Source organism: Rhopalosiphum maidis, chromosome 1 (assembly GCF_003676215.2).
Source record: "Rhopalosiphum maidis isolate BTI-1 chromosome 1, ASM367621v3, whole genome shotgun sequence".
In the NCBI taxonomy this organism is placed as follows: domain Eukaryota; kingdom Metazoa; phylum Arthropoda; class Insecta; order Hemiptera; family Aphididae; genus Rhopalosiphum; species Rhopalosiphum maidis.
The window spans coordinates 62,322,503-62,346,949 of record NC_040877.1 but is presented as its reverse complement, the minus strand read 5'-3'; the positions used below and the strand labels follow the sequence as shown (position 1 = coordinate 62,346,949).

Genomic DNA, 24,447 nt, shown 5'->3' with positions numbered 1-24,447 from the left:
CCAAAGTAAACCTATTCAACTGTCAAGTTTTCGTGGAACATTACTAATGAAACGTTAGTCACCAGTTAGATGTCATGTCATAATATTATCCGTATAGTATTAATTATTATATTACAATAATATAGTATACATGTCATAATAGAGCTGTATAATAATATAGCTTGGGTGCTTCAGTATAGCTAAGACAAACACAACTTTACCAAAAAATAATTAAGCTATTAAGTGTTTTGTTTTTAATAATTATTATTTAGATGATACTAAATTTACTATTTTAGATAGATCCATGAAAATTACAGAGACATTATTTCTCATTCAGCTTTATCAAATATCCTTAATACTTAGTAGAACACTTTAGACAATCCCAATCATTCATTTGTAAGAATTATTTTTTTCGTATACTTATTACATACTAGTGAGTAGTGAGTATTGATATAAAAAAATGTAAATGCGATACGTATCGTACGTTGCGATATAGATAATGATTTTTTCTGTATTGTAATGTGAACATATTTTATAAATCTGTTGTAAATAGACTGTACTTGTAGTTCGTAGGTGTCTCCCGCGCGAACCATTATCTAGATAATTTCTTTATTGCGTACAACGACCATTGGTGGTACCTAACGACACTAGACTATACTTTTAAGACGTTTTGGATTATTTAACATTTATTATTTATTTTATAATTTTAATTATTCTCTAAACCAGTGGTTTTCAAACTGGGTGTCGTGAGTATCCACTAAGTGTGCCGTGGTTTTCCATAAATTACCGATTGCATTGAATTGTGAAATAAGAAAATGCGGGTATGTGTCAACTATTCGTCCAAGAATTAAAAATATTTGATAGCCCATCAATCACACATTTCTAATTAAATGTATATATAATTATAATTAATTCAAAACAACTTTGTTCATCTAAAAAAAAGCCAGTGCGCCGTGAAAATTTTTTGAAGTGTACGGTGTGCCGTGTATAATAAAAGTTTGAAAACCACTGCTCTAAAAAAGTTGTTAAAATTGCCTACATCACAATCATACCCATTTTTAATAGCGGATGTGTGGCTTAAGCGTAATTCTGTACATATTGTATCCTTTGCAGCAGGTGCCGTAAACACCATTTTGCTGCAACGTCCCACAAAATTGTATACACGGAATGTATTTTTGTTATTGCATAAATGTATACATTTTATAGATAGGTGTTCGGCTAACAAAATTTAATGGCGTATTTTAAAGGTATCCTTTGTAGTAGAGCTCGTCTCTGGCGTTTTACGCTCGAAGGCCCCAGGTCAGCCGTACACAGAAGGACAGATCCGAGATAAAACTTAATTGGTTTTTTTCTTGCAACAAAATGGAATTAATTTGTTTTTAATAAACACCCGCTCGCCGTCGTTACAGTAGCTCGCTGTTCATTCGATATCCCGCACAAATGTTGTATACTCTCGTTCTTACGTTTCAATATATACATTTACACGATAAAAAATAATATTATTTGTGTATTTATATATAAACATTATTGTTGGCGGTCGTCCGGGTCGCGTGCTCTCCCCTAATAACCACACAATACCGTCTTGTTTTATTATTTACACATGCCGGAAACGTTGCTTTAAAAATAATTCGCATTTTAATACCGTTGAAAATAAAAAGGAATTAGAGAATCGGTTAAATTCTAGGCTGAAAGAGATATTACAAAACAAACGATTCATCGTGCGCCGCCGCTAAAGAGAGGGCAACGGAAAAATAGTTCCGTTTCAAGGGACACTGTTTGCATACCTATGTGTGTACGTGCATGGATGGCTTCAGGTTATGCTCAGCTACATTTGGGATCTAGAAATGATTGCTGCAACGAGAAAATAATCGTGATTCAGTCAACATCAGAAATAATGTTGTCCAAAGTTTTTACAGCCAATAATGCTCGCGAAGAATGAAAAATCGCCGTAGCCGGTTTGGGCATACAAATATATATATATATACACGTATTACATACATGAATATTTCAACAAGCATATAAAAAAAGTATATAATATATACATATATATGTATGTATATAGATCAAGAGAGAGAGAGAGATATAGGAAAATCTTATCGACATTGATTACGTGTTTTACTTTTTTTGGAAACAATTAAAATAGTAATAAAGAAGTATAATAATATAAATAATATATAACCTCATAATTGTGTTAAAAGGATGAAAGGTGTTTGAGTAATCAAAAAATAAACTTTTCAATGACTGTAATTGGATTCGGTTTTAACGACCCCCTCCCCTAAAAAAAAAAAAAAAAACAAAGGTATTGGTATTGAATAATATTATTGTTGTTCGAATCGATGTCTTTACCGTGGATAAGCGCAAAAAATGTTCTATCTTTTTTACTCGCTCGTTGATTGATAATATATTTAGCCGCCAACTAAAATAAAATACTCAAAATGCAAATTTATATACGATCGATGAAAATATGGTAACTCATTATAATCCGCGAGGAATGGAATATCGTATCGAGTTTGTTACAGTCGTTCAAATAACACTGTCACCGCACGTCAATTTTCCATTACACACATAATAATGTCATTCGTATATTTTTACAAATATTAACACTCTAAAGGATTATGTGTGCTTCAAATTTTGAGCACATTAATTAATGTAAGCATATTTTTGATTCAAACCAATATAAATATTATTTATATTAAATAATTATTTAAATTATTATCCACATAAATTCCCTTAACATACATATACAGCGATGATTATATTTTATTTCATCCATATATAATTTATTTTTTTAGTATAATTGTCATATTTTAATCCATTAAATCTTATCAAAGATAAATATAGTTTTTTCATTTTATTCAAATATTTGATAAATTACGAAAAACACTTTAAAAAAAATCACTTACCGATTTGTTTTGAAAACAAATTACAAAATACCTTTTGAATTGATGTAAACAAAACAATATCGAACACATATAGGTAGGTACTCACTATTCGAAAAATTACAAAAGTTTTATCAATTCTTTGCGGATTCCCCATTTATTTATTTATTTTTATATTAGGTATATATCATTATTTATATAATATGGTTGTTTATATGTTTTGGTATACATTTCCAAAGTTAAAACCATTATAAAGCGTTATCTTACAAGCTATATAGTTTTTGAGTAGATTATTACGAGAATCTCTCGAATACACTCTTACCCCTCAGGTAAGATAATTAAAAGATTATTATTTTAATGAGATACCTTAAAAGCATAGTATAACTCAATTTCTATTTAGCCGTATAATAATATATTATAATAATATAATATAATAAAATCAATACAATATAAAACAGTTATTACTTTATGTTTACACGATTTCTTTGACTTGTAATACACAGTACGGTGGCCATAATAATATTATAACATAATCAAAATACTAAAAACTAATAAAATATAATGACAAATTAGCTATTATAGTACTATTGAATTATAAACATTTATACAACACGCTTGCAACTGTTATTGTACACTGTGCATTACATATTTAATAGTATAAAATAAATAGTATAATAACGTACCAACCGCACTTCCAGATATATGCCTAAACTTACGTATATAGTACCGCGCCGAATACCTTCGTCCTACATGTATTTAATCCGTTTTACGTCTTGCTGGGTACTTTTGGGTGTTTGGGAAATTAACGACCCCTAAAAGGGTGGTCGTAGATCGTACGTGTAATATACTAACAGTTTTCGCGAGTCAACGTCTGCGGAATTGCTAAAAACAATACCTACGGACGACGACGCTGTAACAAGTCGTCCGTAATTATTTACTACCATAACGCTACTGCGTTTAATTATGTTTAAGCCGTAGCGTCTACGAAGCGTAATTTTAATTTTTCTCTTGCGAAAGCTAACTTAAGAGGACACCATACCCGCATACTGTGATGTATACGTTTTACGTATATACAAAAATACAAATTTGGTTCAGTAGAACCAATTTTATCATTAAATATTAAAGGTGTATGACACGAGTGATTTCTAGATAAAAATTAAATACCAACATCTTATCTAGTTAAAACAATGAATTATTATCTAATTGGTATTTAAGATTTTAAATTTTGTTGTGTAATGCACGTGCATTTTTTTTTCAATAATCTTTACTCGTTTAATAATTTTGCATCAAATGTATAATATTACCACAGCACTATTTACATAGTATAAATTATGACTGTATGAGTACAAAATAATAATAACATTTGCTGGTCTGTTTCCCGTAATAATTCGATTCTATGACATTACCATAATTTTTAGATTATAATATTTTAATATTCGATAGCAATAGTCGATAAAACACCCGTCCGCTCGTCACGGTCGTTTATCGTTACAAGTTATAACATCGTGTAGGTACCTGTCCCATCAATTGGTAAATAATGTGGAAAATACTGAAAATAGTTCTCGCACGGCAATATTGTTATTATTTATATTTGGACGAGTTGGTGTGTTATTTTAATTATTTATGTAAAGGAATAAAAATTGTTTAATACGTTATTAATTTGTTGTGCTTATTTTAATTTCTTATTAATATTTTATAATTTTTAATTTAATATAATATAAAGGTTTATGTTTCATTTTTATTTTTAAGTTTAAACCTGAAAATATGTGTAGAATAGTGATCAGTACTTAAACCTACCATAATTTTGGGTAAATCTATTTGTCATGTATTGAAATTGGTACGAATTTTTATACGTATATTTATTATTTTTATTTATGACATAAAATAAGCCTTCCTGATTATGCTTATTCCTCTCGTAATCACATTATTCAGCCAATAATCCAATAGCTTATCAAGCATTAATAAAAATTAACTAATAAAAAATAAATATAAATACAAATTTAATATTTTATCTTCATATTCATCTAGATATTTATTTATTAAATTATCTAATATTCATGTAGATATTACTTTTGCTATCAGATCTCAACACTGGTTGATACCTATAATTAACAAACTTAAAAGTAAGCATTTTATCTGTTTTTTCGTAGGTTTTTTACTGTATTTTAATTTTTTGCGAATTATAAGTTTGTAAAATATCGATATAACCTAAATTTTCTATGTTGTATGTTTTTAGTAAGACCAATACAATACATAGGTGGTAGCGTTCTCTTCAAACCGTTCCGTGATGTCGTAACATTTTGAGATAAATGTGGCTGTAACAATGTTCATTATCATTTATTTATAATTTTATTTTCGATCGCTCGACAAGCAATCAATCGGCGGCATAATAATATCACATAAAAAATGATAACGACTTCGGTAGCAATAATAATATTACAATGTTTCACATTTAAATAATATGATTCGCCAAAATAATAATAATATGAAATATTCCTATTTTTGAACGTGGAAACGTCGATCGTTCTCGCGGATTAATTTAGTAATCCGAATGTTGCTGTACGCCGTGGCAAACTATTACAATTTTCGCTATATAACGAGCAGTTGTAGCACAAAATACAATAATACTTTTATTATTTATAATCTATTAAGCGAGTGCACTTAATATACTCATGTATAATAAACGTTTTATGGTATTGTGTTTGCGTATGATTATTTTATTATGTCATTATAATATATTTATAATATAATATTATATTAATATATTATATGTTATAATGTTATACGATGTTAATGTGGTGAAAAGGTGGGAACTCGTGGTACGGATAGAACAAACCAACAAACAATATTGTTCGTAGACGAACAGTTTCTAAATCTAAATAATGTACCACGTGATCCGTACATGGTAAATTCAAATGTATTTTAAAAATATTATCTATGCTTTGTTTTCAAAAGGGTACCCACTTCAAACTCGAAACAGATGTTGCCCAACATTCGGTATAAACTATAGGCATTGGACATTGGACATATTAATATTATTATTATTATTATTATTTATAGATCTATGGTTCTAACTCACCCGGATAGGCTAAGTTACCAAACGTGAACTTAATATTTCAAAATAGATTGCAGCTATAGACCATACGCGCCTATAGACTTCATCATAACGGTCGATGGCTGATGAGTGATGCATGTGGTAATACCTATACACCCATTGATCAAAAAAAAAAAAAAAAATTCGAATATTCTATTCTACAGTCTAAATGCCACATGCAACGGTCACTTAGCAGTTAGCAGGCGGTTCTCCGTTTTCACTTTTCGGCCATTTTAGATTTAATTATTGTAGCGTTTTCTGTTTTAATGACATTATAGATGTTTGAAAATATTTTATTTACCTATAATAATAATGAGTACTTGTTATATTTTTAACTGATTTAACTATAATATTATCCATTACCAATTATAATAATATAATTACGTTACCTATTCCTTATAGTTAATCTTTCTTAACCTTCATCCGCTCACTAAGACGACAGATTGGTCATCTTTTTGAAATTTTACGGCACATTTCTTACTACAACACTGATAGAGTGATGGGGGTAGCACATTTCGAGTTACACTCCCTTTCATAAGATGATCTTTTAGTTATATTTTATTAATTTAAAAACTATTTTATTTTAATTTTTATAATATAAACAATTTACCAAAAATGATCCTAATTTTTTCGAAACATGCTCATTGTACTAAAAATAAAATTAATTTAATGACAAAAAAAACACTGGTAGCCAAATTTCCGTCTTAGTGGTTTGAAATGTGACTTTTAAAGGTACGAGCGGATGGAAGTTAATATATACTCGTATATTATATAATATTTTTTATATCTGAATTGTCAGAAAATATGTTGGGTGAGACCAAAAAAAAAATCGTTACGTTCTGGTATTTTACTCATAAGCTTATTAGTCATTACTCGTAAAATTTTACTAAATTTCATAATCCCAGAAAAACAACAGTTATTACCTATTTACATACATTGACGAGATTGATGGTTTATGGTTTTATACAATAATAATAATTATATTTTTTCATTTAACTATTGTACAATTAATAGTTACGAACCAAAATAATCTTTTTATAGGCACAGATCAAATTAAATCATTAAATTTATTTTGTGATACTATACGGTGTTATACAAATTTCGAATAAAATTGTTGTCAAATGAGGTTAGCTTAGGTTAGGTTAGGTAATATACACAGTAATAATAATATGATGCTAGAAAATGTATAGGAGTTTCGATTGTGCCTTTAATCTTTTGGTTATAATAATATACGTTACATTATTACCTCGTCCTATATAGACTCGAATATTTGTTTAGTTTTTTTTATGATCTCATTTGAATCGAATTCGTTTGCGGTATAAACGAATATTTATCATATTCCATTGTATTCTATAAAATATAATATCATCATTGGTATCGTCGTCGTCGTCGTCGACTGTTGACCGGCTTGGTAGATACTACGTTTTGTGCCGATTTACCGCGACGTTTAAATATTATCTAGTCGCGCATTTTATTTAGTTGTCACGGTCAAATTCTAAACTGGAAACGCAATTACCGCAGTTCGTGGCGACCCTTTTCTTCAGCAAACGACTTTAAATGCAACAACTGCTGCTGAAGTGATAATATTTATATGTTGCTGCTGCCACCACCGATGAATATTCATTGGAACGAAAATATTAATTATCGCGTGAGCCATGACGCGGACCGATATTTGACTAACGAAAACGCCGTATTTATGTAAAATATAACTATATATTATACACGCAAAGTTCAGAAATATCATTATTATCATATTTTTTAACGTATATAAAATACATCTAAAGAGTTTCTCGGAGATAAGTTGTTTTATAATATTTTTGTTATTATCATTATTATTATTATTATTTTTTGTGTGAATTATATGCGATTTAATTTGAATGATTAAGCCGAAAGTTTTTAATATTGTAAATATTTGCATTTTGAGATGCTAATTTAATGTCGAGTATAATGAATCGATTTTCAACCCTATCCCCTCACTGCGCCTTCGGGACATTGCAACTTTTGAACACGATATATACGTACATACAGTAAGGGTGTTAAATACTACAACACTCGACAATATTTTGCAAAATGATAGAAATAATATTGTGCAAAAAAAAAATGATAAAAAAAAAAGATTATAAATGTTTATTTCAATGTAACATAGGAATTAATTTCATCGGAAATCGTATTGACATACTTAACGTTTTCATGTAATACTAAATAACAGTTAGACGATAATAACCTTTCAAAAAAAATAATATAATCGTATTTGTGAAAGCTGCAGCATTCACTATATAATCGTTGTAAATTAAATTATACTTGACACAGTCCTTAATTTTTTTAATTTTAAGCTCTGTAAGTATGACAAATAGGTACAAATATATGGTTTGAATATAATGTATTATTGGATCTGTTCAAGTATTTCCATTAATGACATTTTTATAATTTTAAAAATTATAAACATAAATTTAAATGATTTCAGTTATAAACAATATTATTTAAATATACTCATCATAAACCATAATATAGTTTAAAAAACTATTATGCATGATAAATGAATACAGTAACATATAGTACAATCTTGCTTACCCAACCTATAGTATCGTTAATACTATACTATGATATTACAGACGTTAAATTTCATAATAACATATTCTAATGATTAAAATATTCCTGGCAAACATTAGTTAAATATGTTAAAAATTGAACGGTCGGATATTATCAAATTACCTATATAGCGTTTTATGTTTATCATATGGCTGTATGACTGGAATTACGTTGTTCACATTAATTAAATGCATCATGATGTTAATGATTCGTCGTCGTATAATATTTTATTTATCCAACCATTTTTAAAAGTTCTTGTACACTAATAATATGCTATATAGATAGAAATACATGTATAAATATAAGATATAGGAATTTATTCACACACAATATATTTATACAATTATACAAATATATAATATATTACACAAATGAATTAAAAAAACGTGTTTAATTGTATGCGATTATTTTTTTTTATTTAAGGTAATTTTATAATTTCCATACGGCTTATTTTAAATACATAGTAGACGATAAAATACGAATTTAATATTTATAAATACAAAGGTACGGCCGTGCGGGATAAAATATGCAGCAATCACTTTCTAATGATAAATGATGTATTTATTTTTAGGTTGCAACATTTATTTGAATAATGTGCACATATATATTTTATTATTATTATGCATTATATAAATAAAAAATATAAACAGAAAAAACAAACCTGAACAAATCGATTGTATTTATAAAGTAAAATGGGAAAATCGCTGGGCATAATCTAATATTTTTCAAACCGATAAGTCATGAAAAATGTACAAATAACCATACGTTATAATAGTTATATATATATATTATTTGAAAATATCCCTTATGGAGCACACAGCATATATTATCCTCGAACGATCCTTCAGCTTTATTTTTATTATTTGTAATCCCCGACGAAAGTTTAACCCTAATTAAGTGTATTTTTTTATGCATATACAATATTTTAACCCGGACATAACGTTTTGAATTTGCACATCCTGAACCACTAAATAAAATATTATACAATATCGTGTACAATGTTTCTTATTTAATTATATATTCACGATCGTGTATGGTGCTCGTATCTATTTATTTTTGCACGGCGCTCGTTCTGGTTTCGAGTAGTTAACGCATATATAGTAAATATGTTATAAAAAAAATAAAAATAAATAATAAACCCATCCAAAACCTGCAAGGACTGTATCGTTCTTGCCGCTTTAAATTTTTTCGAGGATATAACGACCTTTAATATTATATATTTATGTATATATATATTATTTTATAATATCTAGACGAACAATAGACGTGCATTCATTTTTTCCAGCACGGCGTAACCACTAGACTTTCAGTGCGGCGGCGATATTATGTATACGCGTACCCTTTTTTTTCATTTTTAAAAACATTACATACATTACTCAAGAGAAGTTATCCCAAACGTATATATAGTCCGTAAGGGGGTATGTTAATAATAAAGGAGAAAAAAAAGGAGGGTGTGAACGAACTTTCATTTTATTACTTAAGCCAAGTCGAATGACGCTTTACGACACACTTAAAAGTGAAAAACCAAGAAGGCGTCTTGTCACGATAGTGCTCACCCAATATACCAAGGTTTTTTCTTGCATTAATTTTTCTAAAGTAACTTCGGTATAGAAATCGCGAACCGACCACATTGTGTAATATCATTACAACCGCATCATACTATACCTATGTTCTATACAAAAAATAGGATGCTAAATTATATATATCAAGTAAACTATGAACACAATTGTTAAGCAAATATTTAAATATGATTTGAATATTATGTACTGTCGCGGTGTCGTTGGCGTAGTGTTAAAAATCACAAGACTACACATAAGCATCTCGTCATTTGATTGTCTGAATCCCCAAAATATTATTTGTAATGCAAAGAAGAACATAATATAATATTATTGTGCGTTTTCCGCGGATGATGAGGATCATGAATGTCCGTATAGGTTTCAATAGACGATACCGGGAATGACCCGGTCGCCGACGTCGGAAATATAAATTATAATTGAAATATGCGTTGGTTTGATGGGTGGAATGGGTGTGGGGTGTTCGAGAGGAAAATTCTCGTACTTATCCTCCCACACAACAACGCTCCGAGCCTTTGTATTGATTTCTTTTTACACTTTTACGACGATATATTTTAATACCTTCAAATAATTTGCGATGCGGACGTCCGATCGACGAAACCTCTCATCGTCGTGGTTCGCGCGTCAAATACTCGTGTGTATCGAGGAGTATCGACCATCGTGATATTTTATTATACAAGGTGTATCTACTTTATAGTTTATATGTCATTATGATATGTAGCTGTTTTTAAACACGTAGGTATCGTGAAGCGGTAGAAAATTCGTTTAGATATTTTGAATTTTATGCATCGACAACCAATGATGTTCGTGTATATGTTTGTAGCATCGTCAACTTTTATAATATTGAAACGACGATGTATCTCTAAAGTCTTTACTTTTTTTTTTTTTTGTAAGTTGAGGACTCTCTATACGCCACCAGGTCCACCCTATAAATTGATCCCATATTACAACACGTTATGATGCAATATAATGATAACCATATTATATTATATATATATATACGAGCCGGACTTATACGCTGAAAGTTAATATCCACGTAAAATATGGTTTTGTCGACATGCGTCTTACGTGATATATTTATTATCAACGGACCACAATAATCCAGCCAAAGTTATATTAAGCGAGTTACCTATAATAATATTAAAATGTATGTATGTGTGTGTGCAATGTTATCGCCCACTGTTGCTATAAACCACAAGTAATACGTTATTATGTACCCTATTTATCGTATATACCCATTCAATACTATGCTGTGCGGTGTAATATAATGGTATAATAATTACAATACAAATATAATTGTAACACGTAATCGATTCAACAGTTTTAAAAATACATAGACTTAAGCTGTTTATATTCTATACAATTATAATACACGATTATAATACTTTAAAATATTGAGAGACTATCGTTGACATTACTATTATTATATTAGGTACATTATACTGTGATTATTATCTAAAGCTAAATAATTTAAAAAAAAGTGTTATATTGGTATATATTATTGTATGATAATATTAGTTATTACTGTTAAGAGGTAATAATCTTAATTAATCTTAATTTTAAGGTAACTATTTATAAGATATTGTTGTTAGTTTTTTGATATTAAATTGTATTTCAGGCAATAGTTATGCTACTACGCTACATATCATGAATGATATCAGTATATTATTATAATTTAAGAGAATACTTCGTACTAAAAAATTCGTTTTTCCTCATAAACAATATTGGAAACATATTACATATTTACTATATAAGTTCAATAATGTATTAGTATGAGATATTAAATAAAAACGAAATATTGATGAAAAAATATTTTAATTCACGAAGTAACTGTACAATGTAAAGAAATTTCTGTAATATATACACAATCTCCTTGCCGAATAGGTAAACAGTTGATAGAGTAGTATTATTAAAAATCATCGAAGAATCAATACATTCAATTTTAATAATACGAGTGGTATACATTTTGCGATGATGCCTAAACATGCGCATAGGTAAACATGATAAAAACCATATAGATAATAATATAGATATATAGATATAATATAGATATTAATTAATATATAATATTTCATAATAATTTATTACATCAGTAAATATTTTTTGATTTATTTTGACATAAAATTAAATAATATATAAATATAATTTGATGGATAACTTAACCTAACCTAACCTAACCTGTCGGATCTATCTCAATCATAGGTAACTACTATACGTTAATTAACGTATAAGCATCTTTCATATAATGTTTATTATTTTTACATTGTATAAAAATACACAAAAAAACAAGTTAACAAAAAAAAGTTGCGAATACAATGAAAGGTACAAAATATTTTCTCGTTAAACACGTCCGCACAGAATTGGTACTGACATATTTAGTGCACTGCATAAATTATATAGACTGTTAATATTCCGTATCGTGTTCTCTGGGAACGTCTCGAACTTGTTTCTGAAACACAAAATCTGAATTACATAACATGCTTTTTTTGTAAAAAATCGTCAGACATAGCAACACGAATAAATAGCTCATTGGGATTTTACCGAAATATCTTTGAGTGTTCCGATCATTATATTGGCAATATCTCTTGTGAATCCGTCTGCGTCCCGTTTCATATTTTCGGTATCCGATTTTTCGTAAATCTCGGCGCCGTTGAGTACCAAGTGCTTGTACGCGGTCATGAATTGTTTTCTAAAAGACTCCAACGTAGGTACGCTGGGAAGATTCCAATTGTTCCGCGACAGTGTGTCAATGGCTCTATACCAGCTAGCAACGGCTTTTTTTACTGTTTCGCTTACGTTGGGTTTGTCTTGCAACTATATTTGTTGGAATATATACATAAATATAAACGTCATATTAGCGAACATGCAAATAATATGGATGCACGCTCTGCACAAAGAGTTATATTAATGGCGTATCGTAGCTCACGATGTCACTATAAGAGACGCGAAATGGCGAGGAAAGAAACAATTTATTGCCACAAATATATTCTATTTAATTTTTTATTTCGTTCGGCAATGTTTATTTTTATATTTTTTTATGTTAATTTGAAAATTTAATTATTATATTAAACGTCTATATTCGTTACCAATCATCTACCCGTCACCCGCCACAAGATAATTTGTGATAAGAAATATAATAAAATATATTATATTTTACTGGTATATCAAATAACGAGGAAATGTTATGCGTAATGGGTTGTTCTTAACTATAAATCGTATAGACGTTACGTTATTTTGTACGAATTTCGCGATAATGATAAAAACACAATTTTTTCAATAGAGAACTGAACTCGATTTGTAATAATTCAAAAACGTGCATTCAGCGCACTATTTCGTTCCGATGTGTCAAAACGAACAATACAATATCGATAAGAGCTTGTACGCGGCGACCGTTGTTATAATAATATAATATATTATACACTTCGAAGGAAACAAAACACTATATAATATATATATACGTACGCGGTACACAATATTATTATTATGTATAAACGCAAAATTAATATCGTTCGGTTTAGTCTATTTCGCACTCAGATGTGCGACGGGGCACGGTCGACCAAACAGTGTAGAAGTCGGCCAGAGTTGAATAATACGTAGTATATACTATATTTATATACATATAATATATGTATAATATTATGCGCGCATTGTGTTTACGCATAGTACCTGCCTATACGTCGTTTTCGTCCTCATCGCCGTGGAAAAGAAAAAAAGAACACCGTCTGTTTAAAGTTTGAATCGGATAACGCGCCAGCGGTTCTATGGTGTAAAACTACCATTATAGAACACGTCTGTGCGCGTTTAAAAGTCCCGGAAACGAGTGATTAATCCTTTTGGTCGGTGTCTGCGCCATGCGACGCTTGCACCATAATATTATACGCGTACGGCGTAAAGGCGTGCGAAACTTCTACATTTTGCAGCCGTCTTTACACCTGACGTCGTTTCGGCCAAAAGCAATGGTCGTAAAATACGCGGGCTTTCCCCCTTCTCCATCACAGCATCTGAGAGGACTAATGTATTTTGGTATTGTTCTTTTTTTTATTTTTCATTAATTCCTATAATTTATATCGCTATTTGGGCGAGTGTATTTAACTGCACTGATTTTTGGAATTAAAAAAAACCTTTTTTTTATAGCTATGAACGGTAAAACGTATAATAATATACATACACTGAGGGTACCTATACTTGAAGGGTATACATTCCCTCAAGAGTTGTGTTCCACTACTCCGCTCGTCTAAATTTTAAATGCTATTTGTCTATAAAAAAAAGTCATTTGTTCAATATTCGATATTTATATATCAAATACATTTTTTATATAAATATATATTATTAATCGAAAAAATACAATCTGTTCAAGGGGTATGAAAGTTTTATATGCAGTATTTTATTTTTATTTACAAAATGTACAAAAGCGTAAATCGTATGAATTTAAGCGCGTGGATAAATTGGCCATCTGCAATACTCGTATAAAAAATTTAATGGTTAATTTTTATGTACTAATATTAAATAAGTCGCTGTTACTTTTTCCTTTCAGTCGAGACGTTATCGGAGAGCAATATTTATTTAAAAAAAAAATGCTTCAGTACCTAGGGAAATTAAAAATGTAAGTTTTCATTAAAAAATCATTTCGATAGAAAATGAAACCTACATAGTGTTGATAATACTGCGCGCCCCACGAACAAACCCTGTGATAAACAATAATGGTAGTTATGTTAGACATATTTTGATCTCAAGCGTGGTATGAATTAGTATTTTTCCCATGCATTCCTTGAAAATTAAGCGGAATTCTATACCAAAACTTTATCAAGTTAGGCGTTTGACAATTAGTCCATACACCAAATATCTTCTAAATTATATTACACCATACGGTACTACGGTATACCATGTACAATGTACATAGCAACACTCTGCTAGTTAATAAATTAGCGAACTGGTGTCTATACCACATATTTGCTCGTTTCAGTTTATACATGATTATAGCACTGTTATTATTATTATCATTATTATTGTACATAGTTTTTTTATTTTGAATCGACCCACCCGCACATGTACCGATATAAGTTCATAGTATTATTTGTTGTTATTTTTTTATTTTATATCACCACGAAAACGCAGAGTGCAATTCAGACGATTTGTGTTCAATAACATCGAGAACGTTGAGCCTTATACGCGTAGGACTTAGGTGTTTATTCTTTTTTCGCCTGCCCTCCCCTCCCACCAAGGGTTGCGCAGTCCACCGTCTTGATATATACGATAATATAATATTATTCGTCAATTTTATTATTTACTATGTCTCTGTTTGATAGTCGGTGATCACAACGGCGGTGACGTCAAACGACATAGTGAAAATCGAATTATTGTTGACGGTATAGCGGCAGCCGCATAGTTCAGCTTCCGGATTACCACCACCATGTACGTTGGGGATTTTTTTTCTTTTGGTTAGAGATCTTCTACGAGAATCTATATATATATATATATATATATACACACCGACATTATACGTTTCGAGTACGCGATTCCGGTACGAAGACGTATTGGCGTCGCGAGATAGTGAAAGGATCGTACGCGCTGTGTAATCGGGGGTTATAATATTATATAGAAAGCCCACACCGTCCGCGCAGTGTAATATATAATATATATGTGTGTGTATGTGCGTTTAATAAGTATTGTGCGAGTGCGCGTGTGTAATATACTTACGGACTTAGTCCATGCGGCTAACTTGGTCTTGAATCTCACGCAATAATTGAGAAATCCGTTTTCGGCGATAATGCCCAGGGGTGCGGCTGACGAACGTACTTCGCCGAATTCGGTCCACGCGGACGTGATGTAGACGATGGCCACCTCGTAATCGGAAGACCAGCCAAACGGAACGTTGTTCGTCTATATATATATATATATATAATATAATATATATACACAGACACACACACATATGAGCCATGTTATACGCCACTTAGGGATTAAAGTTATAGCTTATCATTTTCACGACATCTGTGTATAATATCATAATACGTGTGCATATACATACATATATGTATTAAGACCTATGATTTGTATTAATTATTATGATAACTTGATATCGCATTATATATTGGCGTGTACTTTACAAATATACTTGTTAGGCACATAATATACTGGTATTTGGTTTTTTTGTCTAATTTAAAATGGGCGAAAAAATATAAAACATTTTAAATGTTAATTATAAAAATTACTTATTGTTTTCATATTGTATTTAGAAATTGATATAATTCAAGGGAAGCGAGTAAACAATTTTCGGTCCATATCATCTCTCCATAATATATCTACGTGAAAAAAGCGTACACCCGCGGTTTATTTTACCAATACACTAACACTACATATATATATACACGTGCAACGTATATAGTATATATTTCATTACATGGTGGACGAAAATGCTCAAAAAATCAAAAGTAAAAATTGTATATCACCAATACAAACTTTAAAATTGTATACAGATGGTACATAATATACCAATGGCGGTGGCGTGCACACCGTCGATTTTTCTACCGTCTTCCGGCGACTGAAAAAAACGCGCGCGGTGCAACCACCCCGCATATTATAATATAACATATTATGTAGGTGCGATATATAATATTATGTCATCGTATCTGCTTGCTGCGCGTAGGTAGCATAATATGATATATAATATTATTATCATTTGCGGTTTTATCGTCGTCTCCACGTCGTCAAAATTACTCACCGAGGACATGGTGTCGCCGACCAACGACGACGCCGAAGCTTTTGAACTTTCGACGGGATTCGCGTGACCGGCAGACTGGAAAACCGAGAATACATAATATCAAATGAGCGATAATGTGTGTCTGCGAAAAAATCGATTTAACCACACACGCGCATCGTTGTTCCATTACATTATAAATTATATAAAACCACGAGTGAGTAATAATTTCAGTTTTCGTAACATAATTATACACGAATATTTTAATATCACGATAAACGTTATGATATAATATACGCGGTGACGTATATGTGCGACATTTCGGACATTAATTTGGACTGCTGCGAACCAAAATAATTGTGTATTTTTTAATTATTATTTCTTTTTGAATCTAATGGAAAAAGTTTTCCAATAACGAAATCCGTCTTACGCCGTGCAAAATAAATTAATTATATAGTCGGATCGTGATATATATAATACCTGTACAAAACTTCAAATCGATCGTTAAACGACCTATTGTAAAGATTATACTCTTATGTTCTAACGGAGGATATTACATAATTGCTTTGATCGTTAAATCGCGTCTAAAGGATGTTTCTGATGTTGCGATTTTACTAATTAAAATACAATATATTTATTAAACGCGCCGTTTAATGCTCGAGTTTGGACCACTGGGAATACGAAGGTTTCAGTAATGCAATAATAATATATATATATATCAGTACCAATCATACTGATCACGCATCGAGAATAACTTTTTTACCTATATAACTGCCGTATATTATATATGTGCGCCAACGGATAATGCGAAAAATTATTAATTCGTTTTTATATTACCCGCGGATCGTTTATAAAAAATAATAATAAACAAATACGGTCACGATAAGATCTATAATGCGTATTATAATGGCGGATGTTTGCCTTCCAGGTCCTTCGTCCTTCATTCCGGCTAATCCTGCGTAACGTCGCTGCCCGCAGAAAGTGTCATAAAATCAACATGGCTTGCGCGCATAATACGTTTTTAATTACAGCCTTGTAAATTATTTCGTCTTCAATTTTGCCCGACTCGTAGCGGTGCGGTATAAGTCGTGTGTGCGCCGTAACGAACGAACGAACAAAATCCGAAAAAAATAAATAAAATAGAAACATATTACGGTATCGCATATTATTATTATTATATAGCCGCCGCAGCGTTTAGGGCAACAAAGAAAAGTCGGGCTACACATGTTACGCGTAGTCGTCGTTCCCGCTGCGCGAATTTCTCGTAAATTAAATGGTAGTAATATGGTACAACACGTTTTCGCGAAAATCTCTTGTTGCCGCAGTCGCAAAGGGTTTTTGCGGTGGTGAATTTCATCAACACCGATAGCCTCCGGCAATGGCATAAACGACATCCGAACGACATCGCGGCGGACCGAGACCAACTTTCCCAAAACATGTTTGTGTACACAGGACTGTGGTGCCGTGTGCTATTATATATTATATTAACCGCACGAGAACTAAATAGTTTCGCTTGTTTATAATAATTATAATTATATTATAATATTATATAAATAGCATTTGCAAAAAAAACTGAATAGTATTTTATAAAAAAATTTTTTTATTATAATATATCATTTGATACAGTGGTGTTCTTGGAAACGTGAATTCATTATTATTTATGATACATTATATTAAATTTATAGGCATTAGCTTATTGTTAAAAAATTAATACCTTCACTGCCCCTTCCCACAATATGACAATGACAGAGACGTATAGCCAGAGACTCACACAAAATATGTCTCTTTTCCCGTGACAATTCAATGTTATATTATTTTTTATAATTGTGTTCTGTTGTGATGTTTATGATAAAAATAAGTATAAAATAACCTTGGAAAAAAATATAGTAAGTTTTTGCGTTCACGTGTGGCCACAACCCTTTGGAAATTTAAAAACAGGTGTGTTCCAGTGAAGATAATTTTGTCAGTGAAGGGGCGGGATAAAAGCCATTTCGCTCGCCTCGAATTTTCAACACTTAATATTAGTACGACGACCGAGCGTAGAATACGTATTTTTTTCAAAAAATTATGCAAATTATATAAAGCGATTTTTTCCCAAAATAATAATATAGTACTCATAAATAAAAATGAAATCCACGCATTTTTCGCGTATGAATAATACTATTACGGTTCGTATAATAATTTATCTTATTTACTATCATTATTGTATAAACTAATCGAATAAAGATTTACCAAAATCGTGTCGGGCATTCTCAAATCAGTTCTGCATTGATCAAAACAATCAATACACGTATATCGACCATGCAATGTATAGTATAGGTATACTCAATAATTAATTGTTGTGGCATCAAACTCAACTGCCGAACAAGACATATTATATTATGCCATAACGTCTTAACCCATCTTCTCGCAGCGAGTCCATACATTGTTATGCTAATTATTACGCGAACACAACCAGTGTAACACATGGTCATATCACACACACACACGCCACTCAATTGTGTTAACTTACCGCGGCGGTATAGGTCTAACCATTGTTGTTTTGCCTATACATATAACACATAGGTAATAATACACTATTCGTAAATAAACGAATAATTACCTATTTTGCCGACTCGACCAAAGTTATAGTTGAAGCTCGAGAATTTAATTGTCTAATACGCCCTGTATAATGCAAATGCTCATAATAATATATGATTATAATGGTCTATGATAGGTAGATAATATCCTCGTTACGTGTAGAATCCTATACGCTATACTTCATGTTATCATTAAAATTTAATACTGCCGAGATACACGACCTCGGGAACGAATTAAAATCATTGGACCGTTTACGATCTTGCAGACGTTCGCGTTTTACGAGCGCGTATAGAGATGGTATACTATATTATTTATTCACAAAAATTCTGCTCTCATCACCCTAAAGCAAATAGTTGGGAGTATGACTTATGTGAGTTGAAGAAATCCATTCCCGCTACAAGGTGTCGACAAAATGTCTATCAAATTATGATTTCCATCATACACATTTTTAACGTGAAAGTGTTGAGATCTGATGAGTTTTTATTTGTACCACCATATTATCATCATATTATGAGTACAATGCAATATTAACTGCTGTACTTGTGTTTTTTTCGTTTTACCGAAAATCGAATTGAATGGTATTTTTTTTTTTTTTTAAGGCAACAAAACGATTATCCAAACGACAATTTATTTGTAATAGTGTTTGGATGAGGAGGAGGATAGCGGTTGTAGAAATTGACCAATCGGTACCAATAAAAAGTTTCAAAACTATTATATCCTCATATACGCCGGGTATTTGCAGTTCAATAAAATACAATTTTTTAACAAACTATACGGACAAATCGTAAAAGCCCAATCGAAACAAACATGGTTAAAATATGTAACAATAAACGTATATTTTTAAATTAAAAACAAACCAACTATACCCATACCTATATTACATACGTTATTTGTAATTAGATTATAAATTATATGATAAACATATCGTTATAATCAAAATTATTGTTACGATAAAAAAAAATAGATAATTAATACACTTAGAACGCTAAGTTCATCATTTGGGTACATAAATTATATCTCTGTTGTGATATAGAATATGCTACAGAATATAATAATTTATACTATGTTTTAAATTGTATAACATTATCCGTGTTCTATTAAAAAAAAAATCCCTCTTCCAGATACATAGCTTATTAAGATAGTTTCCGATTTTTAATAACGTTAATTTTATTACAAAAAAATTTAAAACCAAATAAACAAAGCCTCTTTGAAAACATTATACTATATATTTTTAATCAATAATAACTTTAATTACTTGTATCTGCATCTAGCTGTATTATTATTTTTATTGATAATAAATGTATTTAATATTTTACTTGATTGAAAATGTATTAAATAATATTGTATTTAAATTATAATTATTTTTTAGACATAGCATATTATTTGCGATAAGAGTTTTTTTTTCATTAATATTAAACCATTAAACAGGTGTATTGATAATAGCTGCGGAAATTAAATATTATGTAATGTTAACCTCACTAATCCAATTTACACTAAAAAAAAAAAATAAAAATCATAATATATTTTAACAAAATAATTATGTTCTTTTTTCGTTATTTTAATTCATCCTAGTTTAATAGCTAGCTGTTTGGATTGAATGAAATATTTCATTACATAAAATAAATGATGCAATGATATATTTTTGTCAATTTAATTAATTCAAGTTTTAATGTGCTGCAATAAAATAATATGATAAAGAAAACCAACATTGTTTGCGCGCAAATTAAATTATATATTTCATTGGCTGGTGTATATACATAAATCGCCAACTGCGTAATACCATTGGGAATTGAACATTTTAATAAAAGTAGTTAGGCTCTATCAACTATTTTTAACCATGTTATTCTCGTAATTAAAGTATAGACTTAAATGTATCAGTAACACTTTTTGTAACAAGACGACCGGTGGTAAGATTATTTATTATTATATTTAATAATACGATACGCTTGACACGTGAGTAATTTTTAAAACAAAAAAAAATTGTTATTAAAATTAAAAAAAAAAAATTGTCAGTACTACGAATATTTATGAGAATTAAATTTATTCAGATATTTCAGACTTGTGAAGGGTCTGAATAAAATATGATTTATGTATTTTCTCTGATATGTTGATTCCCAAACTCTACACTGACTTGAGCCGAACAAGGAGACAAGGTTGACTATCTATATAACTGTACAAGAACTATTTATACTCCAACTACATATACATTCATTCAATATAAACTTTTATTTATTATTACATTGATAAGCCGTTAGTAAATTAGATGTATGCACATTTTGATTTACAGTCAAAAATAATGTTTTAAAAATTAAAGTTTTGGATCGCCTTTTGAGATAAGTTAATACTGTTTTCATTAATCTGTTGCAAGATGCTTATAATACAATTTTCGTATTCAGTAAAAAAAAATTTAAGAAAAACTTGTCATTTGTTTTACGTTCACGTGATCTAATAGTATTTAGCAGTGAACACGCCCAAAAACATGGAATAAAATAACCTCACATGCGTAGGTCTTATCGATTTTAACAACGGCAATCGCATTACCTATTTATACTTTGAGTAATTATTAATTAATAAAACTGAAAAAAGTCGTCAAGAAATAGTTCCTATTACCCATATATTATAGCGTTTATCAGAAATAGCTGTTTATATCTGCAGAATATCGACCAAACGGTATACTCAAGTATGTATACTGTATATTATACAGATGGTCTTCCTGTCGTACAAATCAAAAAATGAGACTGCGATAAGGACAATATAATATAATAGTGTAAAAAAATTAAAAATTAACATTAAGTGACGTTTAATAATTAACAAATAAACGATAACGATCATACATTATCAACACGCTCGTGGTTATAATAATATTATAATGTAACAGAAACATTACGCTACGGCTACGTGAAATTAAATTTAAAAAGAAGCTTACTTGCAGCGGATTGCCAGTCGACAGTGCGACGACGGCAAACAATAACACCGAAGCTCCTCCTAACCTCTGTACCATATTGCGGCGCGACGGTTATATTACTTACGTCAATGCTGTCTGACAGGCATATGATGTTACGTTAAAATGTAATTAATATTGTATTGGATTATGATGATAATAATATTGTACTTCGTAAGAGACGCGTTGTCGTTCGACGGAAAGTCGCACAGCAGTGGCGTGTGGCCCATCCGCGGTAGTCCGATAATATTATTATCGGCTCGAACATAAAATGAGATTATACAAAATATATATATATATATATATTATCATAAACTGAGGATGTTTTCGAGTAGTATACACATTATATAAATTGCTGTGCACAGGTACCATCTGTATATGCACGTAATCTCTCGCGGAGAAGCTGTGCGCGCGTGTATATATACATATATATATATATATAGATGTACCTATATATGTATTAATTTATTATATTATATATTGTTTGACGGTCGTGGCCCGTGGAGTAGGTACGGCAGTGGGTCGCAAAGTGTTGAAACCCAATTACGGCCCAGACGGTCAGTAACGATATTATACATATATATACATATACATATTACATATACACCACTGTTGCAATGATCACAATGGCAATAATACAAAATGATAACAGTTATACGTATACGTATTATTACGGTCGTCGACGTCGCAGGAGTGCGTTATGGGCACATAAATGTAAAAGTCACTCGCCCGTTTTCGGGGTCCATAAGGTTTTACGATGAAAATTTCAAAACGTTAAAAATCCACTGAGCGCGATCTCCCGCGGTCCGCTGTCCGACTTCGTGACACGATGACTAATAATCGCTTTTTCCGCCGTCCGCGATCTTGTCTTTATTTTTTTGAGCACGAAAAACAATACCGCGTTTTCTTTTCTTTTTTTGTGTACGCTCTATAATTATATAGCGTTATAATACATATATACAATGTAATATCACGACTGCAGCTGCGTTTTGGCTATTTGCGTACGCGCCATTATCCTTCCTCCCCGTCTCTCGCGTGCTATACCTAAATATAATAATATATTATCTACCGTTGAATACAATTTAAACGTCTTCTTGACGACGTCACGTCCGAACCACATACGGCAAAACGGGGGAAAAAAAAATAATAATCGCTCGTCGTAAAAACTGGGTTAATATGATGTATACGCCCTAATATGTTTACGACAATACCTCAGTGTGATGACTCTTGGAAAAAATGGGTTGTAAAATGATATTCGTTATCTCCTCACGTTGTCCGTCATAACACAGGTAAAGTAATTATATTATTGCGGAACACAGTTTGTGAAAAATTGTTTTGTACATTATACAAGCAAAGCGGAGTACGCAAATTCTCCGACATTAAACAACAGACTCTGCGGCGTACATGCGATGTGGAACACGTATTGCACAAGAAGAGCGAATAGCGATAAAATACTGCGAGAGTTTCATTGCTTCAGGGAAAGATTGTGTATTGACTTGTGGCAAGATAAATGTTTGTTAAATTCGGATTCCGGTCCTCACAGAAATCGACATTATATTTTTTTTTGAGTTCAAATTTTTTTCTTATCGTACCATAGTAAAGGTCTAGTAAAATAGTAAATTTGATGTTAATGAAATAATAGCCATTAAAAACCAAAAAATATCATGGTTTTTATTGTTTAAAATCAATATCAGCTATTAAAATAGTATGACACATAATAATAGTATTATAGAACTGGCGTGCTTATGTGTATTCATATTTAGACGCGATATATAGATAAACTGTACTTAGAGTGTACTTTAGATTTTTCATATAAAAAAATCATATATATGTATAACAATGTACAATTTAACATTCACGACACAACAAAATTGAAAATCCGAAAAACGTTCTAAAGTGATGAGCTAGTTGTTTTATAAAAAACGTCGATAATTGTTTTGGCAACTTAAAAATGGCCGTAAGCTATACAAATAATAGATATCTATACAATATAATTCACACACACACACACACACATATATATATATATATATATATATATATATTTACAACAGTAAAACCAATGGTGTAGCCAAGAGAGAGTTGAAGGGCTACAGCTATCATTGAAATTTCTG

At 30.7% G+C, this 24,447-nt stretch overlaps 2 protein-coding genes across 3 annotated transcripts in view; both read right to left on the bottom strand.

The window, feature by feature from the left end:
• The window catches only part of LOC113554118 (neuroligin-1-like), a 274,533-nt gene that overhangs the window by 140,763 nt on the left and 109,323 nt on the right, over positions 1 to 24,447 (bottom strand). The gene's annotated exons all lie outside the window — the stretch shown is intronic.
• LOC113554152 lies at positions 11,918 to 22,562 on the bottom strand. The gene is made up of 5 exons (XM_026957870.1): positions 22,319 to 22,562; positions 16,837 to 16,911; positions 15,813 to 15,995; positions 12,657 to 12,929; positions 11,918 to 12,564 (listed from the first exon to the last, which is right to left on the bottom strand). The coding sequence occupies exons 1-5, from the start codon at positions 22,391 to 22,393 to the stop codon at positions 12,520 to 12,522; spliced, it is 651 nt and encodes a 216-aa protein (XP_026813671.1). The 5' UTR covers positions 22,394 to 22,562; the 3' UTR covers positions 11,918 to 12,519.